The sequence below is a fragment of the Rhipicephalus microplus genome, chromosome X (genome assembly GCF_043290135.1).
Source record: "Rhipicephalus microplus isolate Deutch F79 chromosome X, USDA_Rmic, whole genome shotgun sequence".
Taxonomy (NCBI): Eukaryota; Metazoa; Arthropoda; class Arachnida; order Ixodida; family Ixodidae; genus Rhipicephalus; species Rhipicephalus microplus.
The window spans coordinates 230,249,173-230,270,157 of record NC_134710.1 but is presented as its reverse complement, the minus strand read 5'-3'; the positions used below and the strand labels follow the sequence as shown (position 1 = coordinate 230,270,157).

At 43.0% G+C, this 20,985-nt stretch overlaps 1 protein-coding gene across 13 annotated transcripts in view; it reads right to left on the bottom strand.

Moving 5' to 3' along the window:
* Positions 1–18,767, bottom strand: part of LOC119187847 (protein SCAI) — a 160,688-nt gene extending 141,921 nt beyond the window's left edge. For 2 of the 13 annotated variants that reach the window (XM_075878758.1, XM_075878759.1), the window contains exons 1-5: positions 18,243–18,729; positions 17,826–17,921; positions 17,662–17,748; positions 17,360–17,573; positions 14,905–15,003 (exon numbers count right to left, since the gene is read on the bottom strand). In XM_075878758.1, coding sequence (XP_075734873.1) covers positions 14,905–15,003; positions 17,360–17,573; positions 17,662–17,748; positions 17,826–17,921; positions 18,243–18,439 — 693 coding nt within the window. In that variant the 5' untranslated portion in view covers positions 18,440–18,729. Of the gene's footprint in view, positions 1–14,904; positions 15,004–17,359; positions 17,574–17,661; positions 17,749–17,825; positions 17,922–18,242 lie in introns of all 13 variants that reach the window. The other 11 variants (XM_075878757.1, XM_075878755.1, XM_075878753.1 and 8 more) reach the window with 11 other exon arrangements.
* Between the last annotated feature and the right edge of the window lie 2,218 nt (positions 18,768–20,985).

Sequence of the window (20,985 nt, the reverse complement as noted above, 5' to 3'; positions counted from 1 at the left end):
GGATAAGTCAACAACTGATATGACTCAAAGGAACTTCAATTCCACAATGTGAAATAGCCTCAAGATGTGCAAAAAAATTATTGTACAACATTACACCAACACTTTTGGCAGACTTTACAAGTTAAAGATATTAAATTAGGGAGACTGTCAAGAAATTTACTGAAATTTAACAACACAAACATTTCAGGGATCAATGTTGACCCTCCGGAGCCTGGGGTCTAACCCCTTGTAAAAAGCTAACTCCAGCCAAGCCGTTCTAGTGAAAAAAAAAAAAAAAACAAACACATAGGGATCAAATTTACATTTCAAATTACAATTGTTGCTTTCATGGCACTCTTGTGAACTCTTGCAGTGTTTGCAATACTACGCTTCACCATAGTAGATACGCAAAACTGAAGCACTCAATGTGGCCACACATTTCATAGCACAGTAAAGTATGGCTGCCTTTTCCTAATTAAAATTGTTGCTAACATTTACTGTCATTTAGAATGTAAGGGCAAACTTCGAGGACGCTAGAGCTTCTCCTTCAAGAGTAGAATGTGACAGTGTAATGAGACACCATGCGCATGGCCTTCTCGATTTCCTAGCCTGGCCTCGGTTGTTGGTACATACCTCAACCATGTCGTAAAAAAACAAACGACTGCGCAAGTAACATTGGCTGTTTCAAACTATCCTAGAATACCTACTCAACTACAGTTGTTAAGAATACCTACTTAACTACAGTTATTACGTGGCCACTGTGCCACAGCTCTTCCTTTTGTGAATCAGCGAAGGGCCGCACGTAAGTAAGGAAACACACGAACCTACAGCAAAGTGACTTGTTGGGCGAGTTGGTTCCTTCTTAACGTAGCTTTTGGCGCAAAATAAACATGAGACACGGACAAGTGCAAACTATCAACTGAACTTATTCGAAAAAGCACACACATATAATTCACAAGTCATATTAGCAGAAAATAAATCCTATTGGTGGCAAGCACTCAATCTATCTCAGTGGCATGTAACATGACAGAGAGCCTCACTACGCATGTCTCGCCCATTATGTTAATAAAATATGCTTCCTCGATTTTTCGTGCAACTTGAAAAGAAAGTTGTATAAGAAATTGAGGAAGGATATTTTATTAACAGATTAGGCGAGACATGTAGCGAGATCCTCTGTCACATTACATGCCACCCAAATAGATTATTTGACTGCTTGCCACTAATAGGGTTTATTTCCTGCTAATTAGACTTGTGAATTATATGTGTATGCTTTTTCGAATAAGTTCAGTTGATAGTTTGCGCTTGTCCGTCCCTCGTGTTTAATTCGGGCCAAAAGCTACGTTAAAAACACGAACCTACACAGCAGTTTTGCCCTGCCGCGGTGGTCTAGTGATTAAGGTACTCAGATGCTGACCCGCAGGTTGCGGGATCGAATCCCTTCTGCGGCGGCTGCATTTCCGATGGAGATGGAAATTTAGTAGGCCCGTGTGCTCAGATTTCAGTGCAGGTTAAAGATCCCCAGGTGGTGGAAATTTCCGGAGCCCTCCACTACAGCGTCTCTCATAATCATATGGTGGTTTTGGGACGTTAAACCCCACATATCAATAAATTATGCAGCAGTTTGCTTTGTTTATGCTTTTGCAGCTGATTACAATTAAATATGTCTGAGCACTTTGTAATGAGTGGGCCTTTAAAACACTCACTCATTGCTCAATTCACATCATTAGACATCTAATGCGATTCAACACTTCTGCAACACAATATATAAGGCATTAAGGTGACTTCTTACACAACAATTTCATGTAGTGTTTTTTTTTTTCGTCAGTTTTTCAACAAATATTGTGGCTTCGTAGTATAACACCTACTTGCTACATAGACGACCTGTATTCGATCCTCACTCTGACATAGATATTTCCACTATTTTATTTATATTTTTATCAATTTTTCGGTCACAGAAAATTGACAAAATGCCTATGCCAACTCCGGCATTTCTGCGAAACAAGTTTTTTTTATGGTATCTAGTTAAAATACCTCAGAAAATAGTGAAAAATTATAACAGTTGCATAAACACACCTATATCAACTGATCATTCACGCACAACTTTCATATGTTAAACAGGGTATAGAAAACTAACAAAGCGATTTAAAAATTTCTAATTCAAGCTTTAGACATCCAATGATGATATAGAGAGTTTATTGATGCAAAAGCCACTTATGGCCAAAGAGCGCCAAGACAAAGTATCGTGTGGATACACTAGTGGGGTCAATATCAATGAATGGATCAAGTGGCTATATAGGAGCTCAAAATGATTTGCAAGGAATGCGTGAAAAATAATATCACCATTCAAATTATGACAATGACAAAAAAGATGCACAATGAATATGAAAGATGTATGGTTAAAAAAACTAAAAACAAGAATGTGAATAATTATAAGCACTACAGCCTCAGAAGAACCCTTGAATGAAAGTAACTTGAGGAAAATTCATTCCCGCTATACACTCGTAGCAGTGTTCTCTCAAAGAATCTGCTGTGAATCTCTGGTGTGAATTATTTGCAATGATCTCAAGTCTTTTACAAAACTTAAAACTGGGGCGTGATCAGAAACTGGGTCATTGCCTAAAAACATGGATGGAGTGGAATATCGCTGCAACAATCCTTAAAAGAGTGCTTTTTTCTTTCATGCTCTGATTTCCGACATTCCATCAAAACATGAAGCACAGCTATACCTTCCTCACATCCATTACAGGCAAGGGGGTTCATTCCAGTTTAAGATGTCTTGAGTTACACAATTAGCAATCATAACTATCAATGGAAAGCTCATTCTGCTGAAATGTTTTACAGAACACATACTTTCAGATATCCATGATGAACGTGCATGCATGCATGCATGCATGCGTGATCCATGCAGGCATTTTCCTTCGCTAAGGAACTGCTGCAAACTCCGAGGTCCACAAACAAGTTGTTGCAGCACAACACTATCCTTATATTTATATATATTTTCCAAGTTACGATATGGCAAGGGCATCTATCATATCAGGCCTTTACAGAAGAAAGCAGTGCATGTGTTCAAAAGAAATTACATCATCCCCAAACTGTAATGCCCAATATTCAATAATTCTGCCAGGATCTGAAAGTTTGACAAAGTGGTTTTCCCTTTCTTGGCTTCCACCATGCCATGCCGAGCATATCTTTTACTGTTTTTAATGAAAAAAATATACAATTGCCTGTGAATTGAAAATCTGGAATAAAAGTTGCTTCGACCTTTCAGTAAGTCTCCAACCAATGATAAATGATGAATTCCTGAAAAAAAAATTACATATAAACCATATGGTCTTTGTCACATCAATATCTGGTCAATAATTCTTACTTTGAAGACGGTAACATTACAGAAAACAACTATCACCTTGAACTTCTAATGCCACTCCATCATTACACTCAATGAAAATTCATCTTAATGAGAATCCACTGTTAATATGCAGGTTCCTAATGCTGATTTCTGTAGTGCTTGATTTGGAAGTACTGCCAAGCAGAGATGAACAATATAGAACTCGTGATAAGCAATATACAGTATAACGTCATCTCTACGCTCCTACTATGCTTTCTCAGTTACAGGTTCTGAAACACCAATACAGTATGATTTCCATAGAGTTATGCACGTTACCATCCTGTTTGCTACAATTTCAACACGGTTACTTTCCCCAGAGGGTGCAGCACAGTACCCCAATATATATGTAATTATAACTTCTAAGGCTTTATGAATCAAACTACAACTTGATTATGAGGCAGAATGTAATGAAGGACTCTATAAATGTCAACAACTTGGTGTTCGTTCATACCACCGACACCGCAAACTACAGGGCCCTCTAGCATTTCAGCTGTTATGGAGCTTGGCTGCTGACCTCGAAGACGTGGGTTTGATCCCAGCCGCGGTGATCACGTTTCGAACGTGATCACCGCGGCTGGGATCAAACCCACGTCTTCGAGGTCAGCAGTCAAGCTTCATAACTATAACACAATGGTGGCTGCCATACCCTGCCATGGTGCTCGGCTGCTGACCCGTGGGTCGCAGGTTAGAATCCCAGCCACAGTGGCCACATTTTTTGATGCATGCGAAAATGCTTGTGGCCCATTTACTTAGATTTAAGTGCCCGTTAAAGAGCTGCAGGTGATCTAAATTTCAGAAGGCCTCCACTAAGACGTCTCTCATAATCATATGGCAGTTTATCTAAGTTAAACCACAACATTAATTTTACATTACACTGGGGCAGCCATCATACATTGCCCAATAGCGGAGCCTACGTTGAATACCTCTGGCTGTGAACAACATTGACTTCGTGGCACCACACGCAGAGCAGTGTAGAAGTGTTGCTGCCATGCTTATATTGTAGCCGGAATTCCGCTAGGTGGCGTAGGGTGGTGAGGACGTGCTCACATCGCTCTCCGCTTTATGAAACGCTTTCAGGCGGAAATTTCATTCAAGTCTATTTGAAGTGCGCGTCATCTTTATCGTGAAGTTGCGAGGATTTGAAGGACACCAAAATCTGGGACTTGGACCAGCTTCACGAGAAACAATCAACATTGGAAGACACGACGTGCACGAACGCAGCTCACCGTATCACCGGCTTCGGTTGGCGGCACTGGGACGCTAAACCGTGCGGGGTGCGGCGACGTGTGTGTGTGCGTCGACTGGCTCAACACCATCCGACCGAATTTCTCCGACATTTTCTAACCAATTTAGAAGTCGATGGTAAGTGCCATTTAACCTCCCTTTCGGACTATACGCCTTGCGCAGGGGAAAACGGAGGTCGACCTATTCCCCTGTATCTACTGAGCATGCATGCATAAGGACGCCTAGAAATTCTTTGTCTAGATGGACGTCGACGAAGACTCTCCCAATGCATCTCTGGTGTCGGAGAATCAACCGAACGACGCGAGTAGCGTCCCATAAAATGAGGAACCAAGTAACGACGCGCGAGCGCCCAGCGTCGCGTCTCTTGATAACAAGAACGATGACGACGCGGGTGTGGCTCTTACTTGGACAGGAGACGGCTGGCACACCGTCCTTTCCCGCAGAAGAAAAAAGAACTATAAACAAAGCCAGAAAGAACCCGAGAAGGGACTAGAGAAAAAAAACCAAAAGTCAGCAGCCCATCCGCCTGTCGACGCAGCACTGGACAGCCTAGTCAAGCGGGAGTTCCAGCGCAGAAAACGCCGAGGTCCGACGCGCCTTCCAAAGGAAGACATAAAAGTTATCCTGAGACCGCACAAGGGCCTCACAGTGAAAAATCTGTTTGGATCGGAGCTCTCTATGGCAGTGATAGAGACCTGCCGGAACAGCTTTGGAGGAGAAAGTTTTTTGCTGCGGGTCCACCTCGGATCGAACATCATAATATTGTCCACGCCACACGAACAAATGGCGGGCAGGCTGAGAGAGATCAACCAATTGAAAATCAGAGGACGGATTCACCCCTTCAATGCGTACGTGGCCGTCTCAGAAGACGTGCTGCGAAGCATCGTTCACAGACTACCGCCTGGAACCACTCAGGCCGACCTGATGGCAAACCTACGAATACGGACACAAGGGGTGAAGATAGAGCCGGGATGCTGGGCTCTTCGAAGTCAGCAATAATAAGTTTTACGGGTGACGTATTCCCCAGGTGTGTATATTTTATGGGTGCAGAGGCGATCTGTTATCCATACAAGCCTACCGTACAGGTTTTCAAGATTTGTCGATCAACTGGACACCGAACCGATATGTGCCCGACTCAGAACGCCAACGTGTGCTCCAAGTGTGGGACGTGTGATCCTACTCAAGGACACGAATGTGCCCTGAACTGCACCATATGCGGTGAAGAGCTCGCTACAGGAGACAAATCGTGCAGAAAGAAACTGAAAAATGTGGCTCCCCGAAAATCACGAGTGGACATGCCTCGAAGACAGAGTGTACCTACGCCGAGAAGGATTTCCCGCAACTTGAACAACACCAGCAGAAACCTACTCGTTGGTTCAGCTCAGACCGAGAGGAAGCGACGCTCCAGAAGCGGCAGACATCTAGATCCAGCTCCAGATCACGATCAAGATCGAGATCAACATCAAAGGCCCCGCAACAGCGAAACATCAACAAGCCTGCGGAGGCCCCTGGCAAGCCAAACTTGAAGAAAACATCGAGCAGCAGCTGGGAAACAAGCTCCGCCCATGCCAGGAAAGAAGAAGCAGCAGCAGCAACCACTGGCCTTAGTACGGAGGACGTACAAAACAACCAACCAAACAAGGTGAGCTGGGCGAGTCCAGTGCCTCCCAATGGTCCGGTAAATGATAGCCCCCAGTATAGGAAAATTCTAGAGGAGAACAAAAGATTAACACAAGAAATTAAACAGCTTAGAAATGAAATGGCTGCGGAGCGGAAAGAGTATAAACTGGCCATCTCGTCAATGCAATGCAAATTAGAATATGCAATTAAGAAAATACAAAACCCAGCATCGGTAGGCAACCCCACCGAGGGCAATAAAGAGGCGCGAGAGCGTCTAGCCGACATGAAGGACAGCGCAGAAACGAGCGAGGAAACGATAGACGAAAACTCGTTCGCTACTCAATCAGAAAGCAGTGAACTAGCAAAGCAAGTGCAGACGCAGGTTCAAGCAAACAGGGAAAGCATAGCTACTTTACATAAACTTCTAGCTGATTTCATGGCGGAAATAAAAACGTTTGTTGTAGAAGAACTGAAAATTTCGGAGGCAGTATGTTAACGATGCTGTGGAAGGCTTGCAGAGGGCACTAAACAAACGCTGTCTGTCCGCCCCAGTTATTGACAAACCATCCAAAGCGGGCCGTGACAGCATGGATACGACCATGTAGCATGGCCAAAAATAATACAAAATGTGTAGAACATTTAGAGATTTGGCAGTGGAACTGTCGCACTTTTCACAAGCGCGCCGCAGCACTCCAAAATTACATGAACTCGGTACCAATTCAGCCAGACGTAATATGCCTGCAGGAGGTTGGGCCCAAGATGGTAAAACTGCAGGGATATTATTGTTTACAAGATCCAAATTATCCCCGCGTAGCCTCGCTGGTCAGCAAAAGTATTGCAGCAAAGGTTGAGCACATAGAAAGTTTGTGGACAAATCATCAGATAATCACCCTCCTTCCTCTGAAGAGAGGCAAAGTGAAAACGGTAATATTAAATATATACAGCCCTCCCAAAGATAAACACGAGGACTTTGGTGCACTGCTTAAAGATGTCGTCGGCATTGCAGGGGCGAGAGATCGACTTGTGGTATTGGGCAACTTTAACGCACCCAGCACCACCTGGGGTTATTCGAGAGATTCCCCTAAGGGAACGCGTCTCGAACGCGCCGTATCCAAACTAGGATTGAGCTTAATTACTCTACCCACAACACCTACGAGGCTGGGTAACAGCGTAAGTCGAGACACGTTCCCAGATCTGATATTCACACGTAATATTAACGACCCTAACTGGACAAACCTGGAAGAGAATCTCGGCAGCGATCACTACATAATCAGCATTTCCCTGTCAACTCCAAAACTACGTAGGGTCATAGGAGACGTGGTGATGACTGACTGGGAAAGGTACAGACGACGCGATCCCCCACTTGACTCTGTACTGGAATCGATTGGGGAACGGTCAGAGTACATAATCTCAGTTCACAAACAAACATCTAAACGTATCGCAAGAACAGCAGAGACTCCTGCAGTCGACAGGCACCTGCTCCACCTGTGGGAGAGCAGGCGGCGTAAGCTGAAAAGGTGGAAAAACCAGCGACTCAACCGGAACATTCTACGCAGAATCACTGCTTTAGGAGAGGAGGCTAATCAATATGCTAACAAAATTGCAACTGAGGGATGGATCCAGTTCTGCAGTTCACTACAGGACACTCTGAGCACTGCAAAAACTTGGGCCATCCTAAGGAACATGCTTGACCTAGAAAAATCAAAATCGGCCACGAACAGAACACTACAACGAATAATGCATGATTTTCCAAGCACAGAGGAGGAGTTAATACAAGCACTTAAGGACAGATACATAGGAGAGAATGCCGATAGTTGCAGTATCGAAATGCGGTACACTGGTGCGAAAAACGAGAGACTCGACATCTCAATCACCAAGGAAGAGGTCTTTGCGGCTGCCCAAGCAGCCAAGAAAAATTCTGCCCCTGGTTCAGATCAAATCACAAATGCAATGATAAGGAACCTCAGCGATCAAGTTATAGAGGCACTGACAAACCATTTTAATGACAACTATTGGCTCAAAGGTAAGATACCCGAGGAATGGAAAGTAGCCAAAATTATTATGATACCGAAACCCGGGAAGAAGCCATCCCTGCAGGCACTCAGGCCCATATCTTTGACGTCATGCATGGGAAAGCTTTTCGAAAGGGTTATTCATAATCGGCTCCAAAACTTTATAGAAGACAACGGCCTTTTTCCAGCCACTATGCTTGGTTTCCGCAATGGCCTCTCCACACAAGACGCATTTCTTCTATTACAAGAGGAAGTTTTGAGCTATATACCTACAGGAGGAGAACATCTAATACTAGCCCTTGATTTAAAAGGAGCATTCGACAATATCTTGCATAAAGCCATCCTAACAGAATTAAACAACATCGGATGTGGGACAAACACCTACAATTACATCAAGGCATTCCTCACAGAAAGGCAGGCTTCGATAAGCATAGCACAAGTCACTTCAGATGCTTTTGAGATGCCAAACAAAAGTACCCCTCAAGGAGCCATCCTCTCTTCCCTACTCTTTAATATCGCCATGTTAGGACTCACGCGAGCTCTGGATGAAGTTCCACAGTTAGGATACACACTCTATGCGGATGATATCACCCTATGGGCAACGCGCGGATCTCTGGCTAACAAAGAGCAGACACTTCAAGAGGCTGCAACAGCAGTTGAAAACTTTGCGAAGGCAAGCGGGCTCAGCTGTGCCCCAGAAAAAAATCTGAAATTATCAGGGTACACGGAAAAAGATACAAAAGTAACAGAAGCATCGACATACACATTGAAGGTGTCAAAGTACGTGAGGTGACCGTCGCACGTATTCTGGGTTACTGGGTTCAAAGTAATGGACGAGCGAACCATACAATAAACATATTAAAATCAGCCACGAAACAAGTTGCACGAATGATCCATAGAATAACATACCACAAACAGGGAATGAAGGAAGGAGACACAATTAGATTAGTACAGGCACTTGTACTGTGCAAGGTAACGTATAGTAGTCTACCTTTCCACGTGTTAAACAAATCAGAAGAAGAAACCATCGAGTCTATAATTAGGGACGCCTACAAAGTGGCCATAGGGCTACCGGTAAGCACACCAACCCAAAAGCTTTTGGACCTCGGTATATATAATACATACCCTGAGCTAAAGACAGCGGTACTGACTGCGCAGACAAACCGTCTAAGTCAAACGAAAGTGGGGAGAGAGATACTTGCTAGGGTGGGCTTTCCGCCATACCCCCAGAACCTGGACGAGGTTCTTGTAGAAATCCCGGATCCCGTCCGCAGCAATGTCTCGATCTCACCGCTGCCCAAGAACATGGATGTAAAAACAAACAGAAAGCGCCGAGAGGAGAGAGTGCGATGGCTCCGAAAAACATTAAAAAACAAATCAAATGTTTTGTATGTGGACGCTCCGAGATACAATTTTAAACGGTCAGTTGCATCAGTACTTAGCAACGACAACGGCATAGTGACATGTGCATTGCTGTACACGTCCTCGATCGCCAAGGCGGAATGCTTTGCCATTGCCCTTGCAATCAAAGGGCAGGAACAGAGAGATGAGCCGCTGACAACTATCATTTCCGACTCGCAGGAAGCATGCCGTTTCTTCTTAAGAGGCCGCCTTCCGATAAAAATAAGCAAATTCTTAGGCGGGGGATTGAACAAATACAGGCTGATCTGGTGTCCAGGACACGCAGGCCTGGAGGGGAACGAAAGTGCCAACGCTTGTGCTCGAGGGCTCACGAACCGAGCAGAGCTTCGACAGCACATTCGATCCTTTGAAACACTCCAGCAGGAAGCTATTGAGGAGGATAATGACCCACCCAGAATGGCCCCTCGCAAAATTCTTGCTAACCAGCGAGGCATGCGACAAAAATATAGCGCCCCCCATGAATCATTAGAAGGGGAGGACGCAACTGACCTCCGCCGAATTCAAACGGGAGTCTTTCCCAATCTTTAAAGATTACACAAAATTTTTTTAACGCTGTATGGGCATGCGTGTCTGTGGTGTGGCGGCTCGCCATCACTCTACCACATTTCGTGGGGATGCCTAAAACGACCACCAAATTTAGATACCTTTTTAGGTCAGTACAAGCTTCGTAATACTTTCGAGCAATGGGAGGCACAGCTCGCCAGCTCTGACCCAGAGGTGCAGCTTGCACTTCTGTGTCACGTCAGGCAGGCGGCGGCAGCCAGTGGAGCCCTGGACTTAGGGCCCCACCCATCAAGCTCATGACCCCTGTCCCACACCCTTGCAAATAAAGTTTTTCCTTCCTTCCTTCCTTATATTGTAGCCAGTCATCAATCTCAGCAATGAGCCAAGGATAGGTTAAAGGGACCGACAACTGCCCAGAACATGAAATGAGATGACTGCACGGATGGAAAGATTGTCCCTCATAGTGACTCAAACCAACTCTATTTTTCTCACAAGTGGAGTTATATTTTTATTTCTTAATTGAAAACCGCGAAAATAGCCTGTGGTACCGCCTGGTGGCACAAGCTGCAGTTATCAGATGTACCCTATCATGTGATTGCAACTAGTGTATGCGGCCAACAATTTTTCTGTTAGTATTGAAATGTTGTTTGCTTCTTTATAATAAAAGATAATACTCCAGAAAAATGTTTTTATAGGCCTGTGTAAGTAATACACATTAAAAAGGCACAGCCTTCACATGATGTAATGATCCCATGCTCGTCAGCACGTCTTGAGCAACTTTTCTGCATGCTCATGAAACCGTGCACGTAGTTTCAGGGTCGCTAAGACTTTGGAGCGACGTGGTTTTTCTACCTACGATTTGTCTCAGAAATGACGTCTACTGCTACTCGGCTTGGCCGCGCATATGCGCAGTGGCATTTTTGGTGACTTGGCTTGGCTGATGTATCGAGAGAGTAACCACGAGACAAGCCATCCATGACACAGGCGCAACAACCATGGGCGCAGGCGCACGCAGCGTGGTACAAATACAGAGAAGCTGAACAAAGCCACATCGTCTCATCTTAACGGCTTGTTATTTTCAAGAACAGTTGTAAAGTTCAGAATAAACGTGGTTAAGCATACCTGCAGATACTTTTACGAAAGCAGAACAATGACAGCATGCACAAGTCACTAGAAGGACTACGGGCATCACAATCAATTTTCAGCGTTGCTGGAAAAAAAGGCACATCCTTGTTCAGAGCCTTTCACAAGGAGAAATACTGCTTATAAAATTACTATGTGCTTCTGGGATTAGCTACTACAGCTACAAACACTATGAAGAGCAAGCCATCTGTCGTGCAGTGAAAAACTGAGTCGAAAAAATCAGTTGCCGGTCCCTTTATTGAAAGCAAAAGTGGTTGCCCTATACCATTGAATGAAGAAACCACGGTATCATTCTATATACTCTGTGCAACTTCCCACACGACCACACAGACTAAAAAAAAGAAACACCATAAATGCACAAAAAAGAGCAGTTACTACCCTAGATTTGAACAAAGTACCGAATGGAAATTGCAAGTCTCATTTACCATGAACAGGAACTATCACTGTTTTTCAATAGTGCACATAATGTTTAATGCAACTACCAGACAGTACTAACAAGCTTTATTCAGCCAATTTTTAATAATTGTTTTGTAATCTAAAGAGCTGACACAACTGTTATCGAATGATAAATTTTTCTGGCTTATGCTTTCGTTTTTCTTTAGTTGCCTAAAAATTTTTATTATATAGCTTCTATAGTTTGTTAGTACAGTAACCTTATTTGTTATCATTAGGTTGTGTGCTGCTTAATTGTAAAAATGGCCAATAGCGCATGTTATTCCAGCATACTTTGACGTGTAACATGCGACAACAATGCACAGAGGGAAATCAAACCCACGTCTTTCGATCAGTGGCCATGACAACTATACCATGACAACTATACTACCACAGTACCCATCATAACACGGTGTCCCATGGCAGAGTCAGCATTGTATTATGTCCTATGTTGACTGCCGCTAGCTGTCTATAAAGTGGGAAACAATCTGCTATTAGTAGGGTTTCCTACAATATACAGCAAACATTTAAACCTTTATTGAGATAACCAGCAATGGCATTTTTAATAAATTTACTTGACTAAGGATGTTTTAGTAGGTTACTTTTATTGTTACAGGTGATATGAGGCTAAATAGTGCAAACAAGGTATTTATTTGCTTCAGCGATGGCTATCAAAATGGTCGTGAAGCACTTTTATAAGTCCTCATTGAGTGACCTCCTTATCGGAGTTACCTCACTTAATCGACTGCCGCAATCTAGTATGTGCGAGCAAAGTTACGAATCTGGCAACAGCAAGCCAAGTTACAGGAATTCGTTGCATGCTTCGAGCGCTTTATCTCTCGTTTCGTCTTAACGAGCCCGATGAAATAACACGGGAGGATAAAACACAGCAGGATGACTAAAGGACAAGAAGGTACATCAGTGCATGTCATAAAACAAGTTCACTCGCTCCCAGTGTAATTCCGGTCCACACTAGCATTGCAACTGTGTAATTTTAGCCCATGACGGCACCTTGTCAAAGATCCACATCTGATATAATAGCCTCTCTCAATTTGTCAGTTATTGGCCGATAGCAGTGATCTGCTCTATGACAAAAAGGGGCTGGGGCTGGCAGCTCTAAAGAGAGTGATGACAGGCCTTTGTATGAAGAGATGGTGCTTGAGAAAGTGTCAACTTCATGCTCTGATTGAAAACTCCAGGTTCTGGACAGAACTGCAAACTTTGGCTGAGCTGTTCATACCAACGTTTGCTGATCGGAAGATGTGGACTATAAACAACTTTCAATCTATTACTTCAATTTTTTAAAACTTTTTTTAGCAGTGTTTTCAATGACTGACTATCTTCATTTTCAATAACGGCGTCCATACAGTCTCGAGAGCAGCAGTCTACTTCAATGAGATGATGTCTGTTGTTGCCCAGGGCTTGCACAAAAGCAGCCAATGAGATTTTTAGTGGTGCGTGGCAGTTTATTAAGCTTCCCTCTCAGTGAGAACCCTTCTATATAACAGCTTATCATGACTAGATATAGAGAACTAGATCACTAAAAAAAATGAGGTCACATATATTCACAGTAAGACACTATTACGTTAAAAACACATATATTCACAGTAAGACACTATTACGTTAAAAAGACTCTGAAGAAGGGGGAAAATCAATTACATTAGATATAAAAAACTCATAAAAAAGTGACTTTTGAATCCGCAGCCATGAAGGCCCCACAATGGCTTCTACACTTAACTTATTGCTTACTTTTTAAAACAAAAGACTTTTCCCCATTAAAAACGGGTATTTCTGAAATTTTGAATGGCATGTAAGGCAAGTAGGACTGCATGCCGCTTACACTGTTACAGGAAATAGTTCATGTAACCTTCTTCATTTTCTTCAGTGCAGCAATACACTGTGGCAGCTGCTAATACGAAACAAACCTGCTAGACAAGTGATAGAGGGGCTAGTCAAAATGCTATGACATTTTAACGTTCGTAACTTTGCGCCAGTTATGCAATGTTCAGCAAACTAAGACACCAACTCACCCATAAACAAGTTCTTCTATACTCAAAACGAAGTTATTGCCTAACTGTTAAAACGAAAATGGAAGTGCCTATGGTGACTCAAAATTATCTCAAATACCTCATGCACACTTAAAGAGACTAATAACTGGTCAGAAGGTGTGATTACACCCTAGATTAAACAAAAAAGCTCTGCATTATAGTAAGAGATTCAAACATCTTTTTTGCAATACAAGTAGGACTATATTTTGGAACTGCATTTAAAAGACCCAAAAAACTGGTTCCTTGTGCAGCCTCACCGAAGAGTCATGGTGCTGCACTAAAGAGTCACTCTATTTGCTAACCATAGTCTGACACTTTTTTGTGCACCATAATTAGTGCTCAAAATTTGAGTATGCATATTATTATCTACCCCTACTCTATTCTGCACTGCTTACAAGATAAAAAAAACTGATGCTAGGAAGCGACACTGCCTTCGCAGCAACTAAAGGAACATGTTGAGCAGTAACAAATCGACGCAGTGCGCACACATGCACAGAGCCAACTGCGGCTCACAAACAAAAACTGCTGTTGTGCTCACCTCCCACTGTTTGCAGTATGTCACCACAAATCAGAGTCTGAGTCGCCGCAGATAAATGTTGCAGTCACCACAAATCAAAACAAATCTTGTTATAAATGTTTCACAGCATTTTTCGCGTTGCTTTCCACAGCGCTTTAGAAAATTGGTACCATAATAATTCGTAGTTGGTCTCTTTAACATTAATTTGAATGGACAGGTTGATTAAAAAAAAGTATGCTCTTTATGCTTGACTTATAAAAACAAGATAATGTTCAGGCAAAAGATTTGAATCCTTATGAAATACATGCTCAGACCACAGGAGACTTTTATCGTAACTATATGTAAAAATCAAAGCTTTTACACCAACAAAAAAGTTAAATATTTCAGCAACATTTTCCAACTAACATCAGACAGGTGATTTCCTTTATACCTTTTGTTTAAAACACAGCTACCAGCTATGTAACTCCTCCTTGGTCACTGTAAGCACGGTAGAAATATTGATGCTCCATTTACTTGATAAAGAGAGCATCAACATTGCAGCAGCAAGTAAAAAACAAGATAATTAGTAACAACGAAGTTATGCAATATGGTGCATACATCAATAAAAGACTTTATCTCGCCCAACACAAGAGACCATTCCAGCTGGTCCTCTGGCTCGTATGTGGCAGTGTAGTCATCAATCTGCTTGGCAAGTTCCTAAGAAAAAAAAACACTTGATAAAGCAAGCAATAAATCATTTGTCCCTTATAACAAAAAAATCGCATAAAAAACAGCCACACATTTTTCTTCAACTAGGTGAATCTGAATATGTTAACATTAACATAAAAATGTGCACTTCGTGTGAGTGCACTTCGCCGCTGTCTTACGCACGCTGTCACATGGAAACGTTTAGTGACACTCACTGCAATGCGTACTAGTCGGCGAGTGCAATCGACGAACTCACTTCGCTGAGACAGTGTTTAGCCTTAGTAGCAGTGGCTCGGGAATAAATAAGCTATCACCCAAGCAGAATTCATAGCATTCTTTAAAGCAGCACTGAAACACTTTTTGAGGATGCTCAGAAAACGCTCCTGATCGGTAGTAGAGGCTCCTGACAACACGCGAGCCAAATATTATAGCGCTGCACGTGGCCTGGAATTCACAATAAATTATAAAATTCAGCCGAAAATTGCTTTCTATTCTCCCGACAAATGACAGAAGATGCTCAAAAATCACTTGTACAAAGCCCATCTATCAGCCATTGGCCGATTTGAACATGGCGCACTCGGTCGTTACAAAAATCGCCGCAGGAGGCCATAAATTATCCCCGCGTGTGCCCGCGATCACACTGACAAAGTCATACATTTGAAGAAAAAAAGAAAAAGTGCTCAAGGTCATGAGTGACGTATTTCCTTTGCCCCTCCCACCCCTGCCAGCTTCGCTTCCAGTGCTTTCGTCGGAATGAGAAGAGAGAATGCAATTGCAGCATGCGACAAATATTTGTAACTCCACTCACACTAGACGGCTTCTTAAAATTTTTGCAGCATTGAATTCGTAAGGCACTAAGCTCTTCCAGTGAATTCATTCCATGGTTACTTGAATTTAAGTTTTGCAGGGCCCCTTTAAGTGTCATCTTTGCTGCTAGGAATATTCCCACGCATAAACAAATACAACTCAAGAAAAAAAAAAAAACTAGTCTTGTATTCATACTATCGGCCAGTTTACAGCCATAACAGACAGGGGCATGCCCATTACACACTGTGCAATGGCTTCAGCTATTGTCGTTTGCACGCAAAGTTTATTTTCAGGGCTACTCATAGCAGTCGACACATCATTAATTAAAAAACATTGCCTGAAATATGAAATATCTGTTGTGTTACTTAAGTAGCCATCGCTATTACTATCATTTTCAAAGTACACTTGCCTTTCCCGTGTAGTGGCGCGTGATATTCTAAGAGCCCATGTGCACCCGCTCGATGTGACACTAAATTGGCCCATGTGACCATAGTATTAGAAAATAGAGAGAGATCAGATATAGAGGACATGAACCAGACACAGTGCTTCACTGTGCCTGATTTCCATGCTGCATATTAATGCTTTTTTCTATTAACTATATCCCTCATGTTTTACCATAAATATTCCCTAAATCTAAGTCTAGTAAATATTAGACTAATATGAATTGAAGTGTCTTGCAAATCTATGTGCTCAGCTCTTGACAACTGCATCTCAGAAACAAGACAAACTTTTGTACATTTACATCAATAATTCTAAGCGAAACAGCGAGTCAGAACTCCAAATAAAAGCACCAAGTTCATTAAACTGTATTACTAACTGCTAAAGTACCAAACTACCCATTTTCAGTTTATTAACTGTGTCTGCTAATCAGGGATCACCAGCAACAAAGCACACAACCAACATTTATTGAGGGTTAGGCTGTTTCGATTGAATGTAAGCACAGAGTACCACATCTTGAGTCAATTTCAAACAGCATGAGCTATCTAGCTCCTAGCTACACTATTACCAAATGAGTGCAATGACACTAATATCCACTTGCTACGATTTGTTTACTAGTGCGAAGAACTGAACAGAAGAAGCTTCATATAAAGGCTACATGCTGTACCAAGTTTTTTTTTTTTCTGTTAGCCATTTCCCACAAGTAAATGTCTCGGAACAAATGCATCAGCACCACCTCGACAACTCTCTTCATAAACGCTTGATCGCATTCACTGCGCATAACCTTCTCTGCACAGCTCAGATGCACGGCAGAATAGGCTACACGCACACACACAACACACTAAGCGTTAAGCAGGTAAGAAAAATGCTAACATAAAGACAGGAGGGCATATACGAGCTATTCTACCTTTTTAAGCTTTGTGGCTTTGCCTTTGTGTATCTGTGTTGCAATATGCCAGTGCTTGCATAATACAGTTTGCCTATAATTTGGCACCATTCATAGACACAAAGATGCCATTGCATTTTGTGTAGCTGTTCATTATCAAGAGCACCAAACGTATGCAAGGCAGAAACTATCAAATCAGGTTGCATAAAGTGGCGGTTCTCCACCAAAGCTCACCCGCACTAGGTCTCGAACAAGCTTCATCTTCTTGAGCAGCAGACAGACGACAATAAAACGAGCATAGTAACGCAATTTTTTCACCATTAAATCTGAGCGGTGGGAGTAAGGCAAGCTCTCTTCTTTGCTCGCCTTAGAATAATATCCTCGGGCACGGATGGCCGCATAAAATGAGAATGCTTCATTCAGGTAGTTGGTTTCACTTGTTCTCAGGCTGCAAGCAAATGACAGTTGTAAGTTAGACAGTTGCTCTTTAGACGTAATGTAAATGTAGCCACTTTAGAAAAATTAAAGATACTCACTAATAATGGTAATACAACTGTCCGATCTTCGAGGCAATCTCACCTATTTGCCATCTTTTCAAACCATATTTAATGTCCAATATTTGCCTGCAGCGAAGAAACCCACAGGTTGAACGTCCGTTTTGATGGAGCACTCAACATTGAGCAAATGACAAGAGACGTACCTATGTTGTTGCTGAAATTTCCATAACTTCGTATATACGTCAAATGTTCTTCCGAAGTAAGCTTGCCATTGTTTGTGCCCATATTGAGGAAGATCCCTGCACGAAAGAGAACCTGGCTAGCAACGAAAGTAAAAAATCTGCTTCGTCAGCGATAGACAGCTTTGTATGAGGAAGACACTACAGCACACACGTCAAGCGAAATGCTGATATTGCCACTATATGTGGGAAACAGTTCCCAGAATTGGAAGTAATATGAATAAGTTCGGGGAAGGCAGAAAGACAACCGCTAAGGCAGAATATCTACTTACAATGGCATACAACATACGGAACAGCTTCGGTAAAAGACAACCTTAACTACACACGGAGTACGACCGACAGAAGCGATAAGCGTAGACTTGGCATATAGATGCTGCGTACCTCAATCCGTTGAAGAGTTGTTTGGACTTTTCCAGCAAATGACAGAATTCATTGACTACTTTCCGCTCCTGTTCCTCAATTTCACTCATAATGGCCATTCTTCGAGGCGCATGCTGTCCCAGATCTTCCGGACCACCAGAAGCAGGGCGTTTCACGTGGTCCAAGCGGTCGTAGTAAGAGGCGCTTCCCTTCTGCATCAAAAGCGCCCACCTCTCGCCGTTGCCTTGCTCAGCCGTCGCTGCCGCAACAAAACACCTGAGATATTCACGAAGGCTCGCCGCATGAGGCAGCAACCATACGATCTCCTCTTGATACTATGTGAAACTATACGCCAGTAACTCGAGGGCACGAGTTTACCACCACCAGTGTGTACAGCGACTACACATGACAACCAAACAAAAAACAAATGCCACAGATAGTAGGCCTAACTTGCTAGTGATGTATCAGTAGTAGTTCCATAGGTGGTTCCTTTCACCAACGCCAGGCGGCTAAGTTCAGCCGCACCATGGAGACTGCTGCTGTGAGCGGCTCGCATGCGCCACTTTGCTGTCCTAGAACCCTAGTGGCTGTGGCAGGGTAACTCGAATATACATCTCAAATATCCACAGCACTTGCACGTATACTGACCTCTTTTACAGGTACACAGACGCATCTACTGACCAAATAATAAGAACCGCATTCATGTTTGTAAATTGCACTTCTTGAAAACGAAAGCGAAAGTGTTTCACTTTTTAGTGCATAAAACATAGCCTTAAAGATTTGGCATTGTTCAAAAGACAATTTTGGAGGACATGCGATAACTACGACACTAAGGCGGTCCGCTAGACGTTTGTTTGTTGCCCTGAATCGTAACGTTTTATACGGGAAAACCTTGTACCTTCAATAAATATGAGTAGTGAAATTACTATTATTATTCTCACTGTTCTCGCGCCTTTTGATTGTGGCGCCCATCGTCCACTGCAGCGCAGCAGACGATGCCGCATTTGGTTTCTGATGCCCGCTCCTCCCTATGCCGCACGTTCACGCGATTTTCATTTAGTTCTAGTCGTTTATTCCTAGCTTCTTTCATTTCGCACTGAAGTTATATTTTAGAAGCTTATCTCAGCCTTTGAAAGAAGCTGAAGCGGTACGAACCGAATTTCCACAAGAAAAATGCCATATATTACGTGTAGTTCGTGAGGTTTGCAAGTGAAGCCGCCCCGAACGGTTCTTTAAAAATATATTCTACAATTATGGTATTAAGTCTATTGTACCACCCTACGGTCACAGAGATCGGGCTGTGTTCCACGCATGAAGAGCATTAATCGACCTAATTAATTATTTCAATATGTGACTTTACAGTAACTGTTCTTCCCGAAAATGCCCACGTTGCATTGCAGTCATGCTGACGGCAGCTTAATGGCTGGCGGCAGTCGCATCAAAACCACTCATGAAGAGCTAAAATAATATCATAACGCATAGATTGTTACATCATATTTGAAAATTTCTACAGTGTCTGCCACAACGGACGGGGGCAAGAAACGTTGCTCGCCGCTCCAGTCGCAGAGCAAAAATCGCGGACCGTTCGCGGTCCATGTGAAACGAAACCGCCATTAGCGGAGGTTGCGAACAGAGCGATTGGAGCGAACCGAATGATTTTTTTTTTTTCCCACTGTGATCGTGGCATGTGAAACAGCCTTCAACCATTAATTTTCGCATGATAGCTAATTGGAGAGAATAATTTGTTTCGTTCCCATGCACTCTTTGGAGCTCTCGGCAAGATTACAACATTTATGCGAAGAGTTGTAACATTTATTTATTTATTTTAAATTTTCACTCAGAAATTAATATCCCCAACAAAGCTCATATGCAGAAAGAGGCACGTGCGTTCAGTGTTCACCTCCAGCTCGATCTGCATTTACTCGTATTCGCTAAAACAAACCCTCACGACAGTTGTGCAATTACTACATACATATAGGCGGTATTCACCTCCGAGCAAGACTGTGCTCCCGTTGCCTACGTTTCGGCTATCCGCACTGCACGCGAGCAATGAGGAGAAGGCACTACTTCCAGCCGCCATGGCTAGGGTCATGTACGTACCATGGTGTACTCTTACACTGGGGTTACACCGTGGTACGCACACATGTGCGTGCCTCTGCGTGACACTAAAGTTGAGCCATTTCTTGCGCACACCATCCATTATGATCCTTGATTGTGTCGTATTTGTGTGCAGCCATCACACAAAATGTAAGGGTGACGAGCCTGACAGTGAAAACTCAAAACCGGTCAAATTTTATTCTTCCTCGAACGTCGCAACTTTCCCAGCCTATAGGTGGCGCGACCCTACATCCAACATGGCAGTCGTTGAGATGATTGCCCTGAACACAGGGAAAGGTGGCCCTGAAAGTGACCGTACGGAGAGTACACTTTTGGTGAAGACCGCAATTTTTCGCGCTTCGGCGACCCTTAAGTTTTTGAGAAAGTATGGGAGCGCCAACATAATATATTAAGTGAATATATGCTGGGTAGCACTGGGTAAATAAATATGCGCGAAATTGTAAATATAAAAGGCACACACGTACGCACGCTCTTCACCACCTTGTGTTGTGTGTAATCGCGCACAACGAGTGGGTTCATGTTGGAAAAGTATTATAATGGGAGTCTTTGTACAAATTTCTCAGTAACCTCAGAAACATTTTTGAAGACGTGATTTGCGTTAAAGTTTTGCTTGCATTGTATTCTGCGCAAAGCTTGTTCAGCTCAC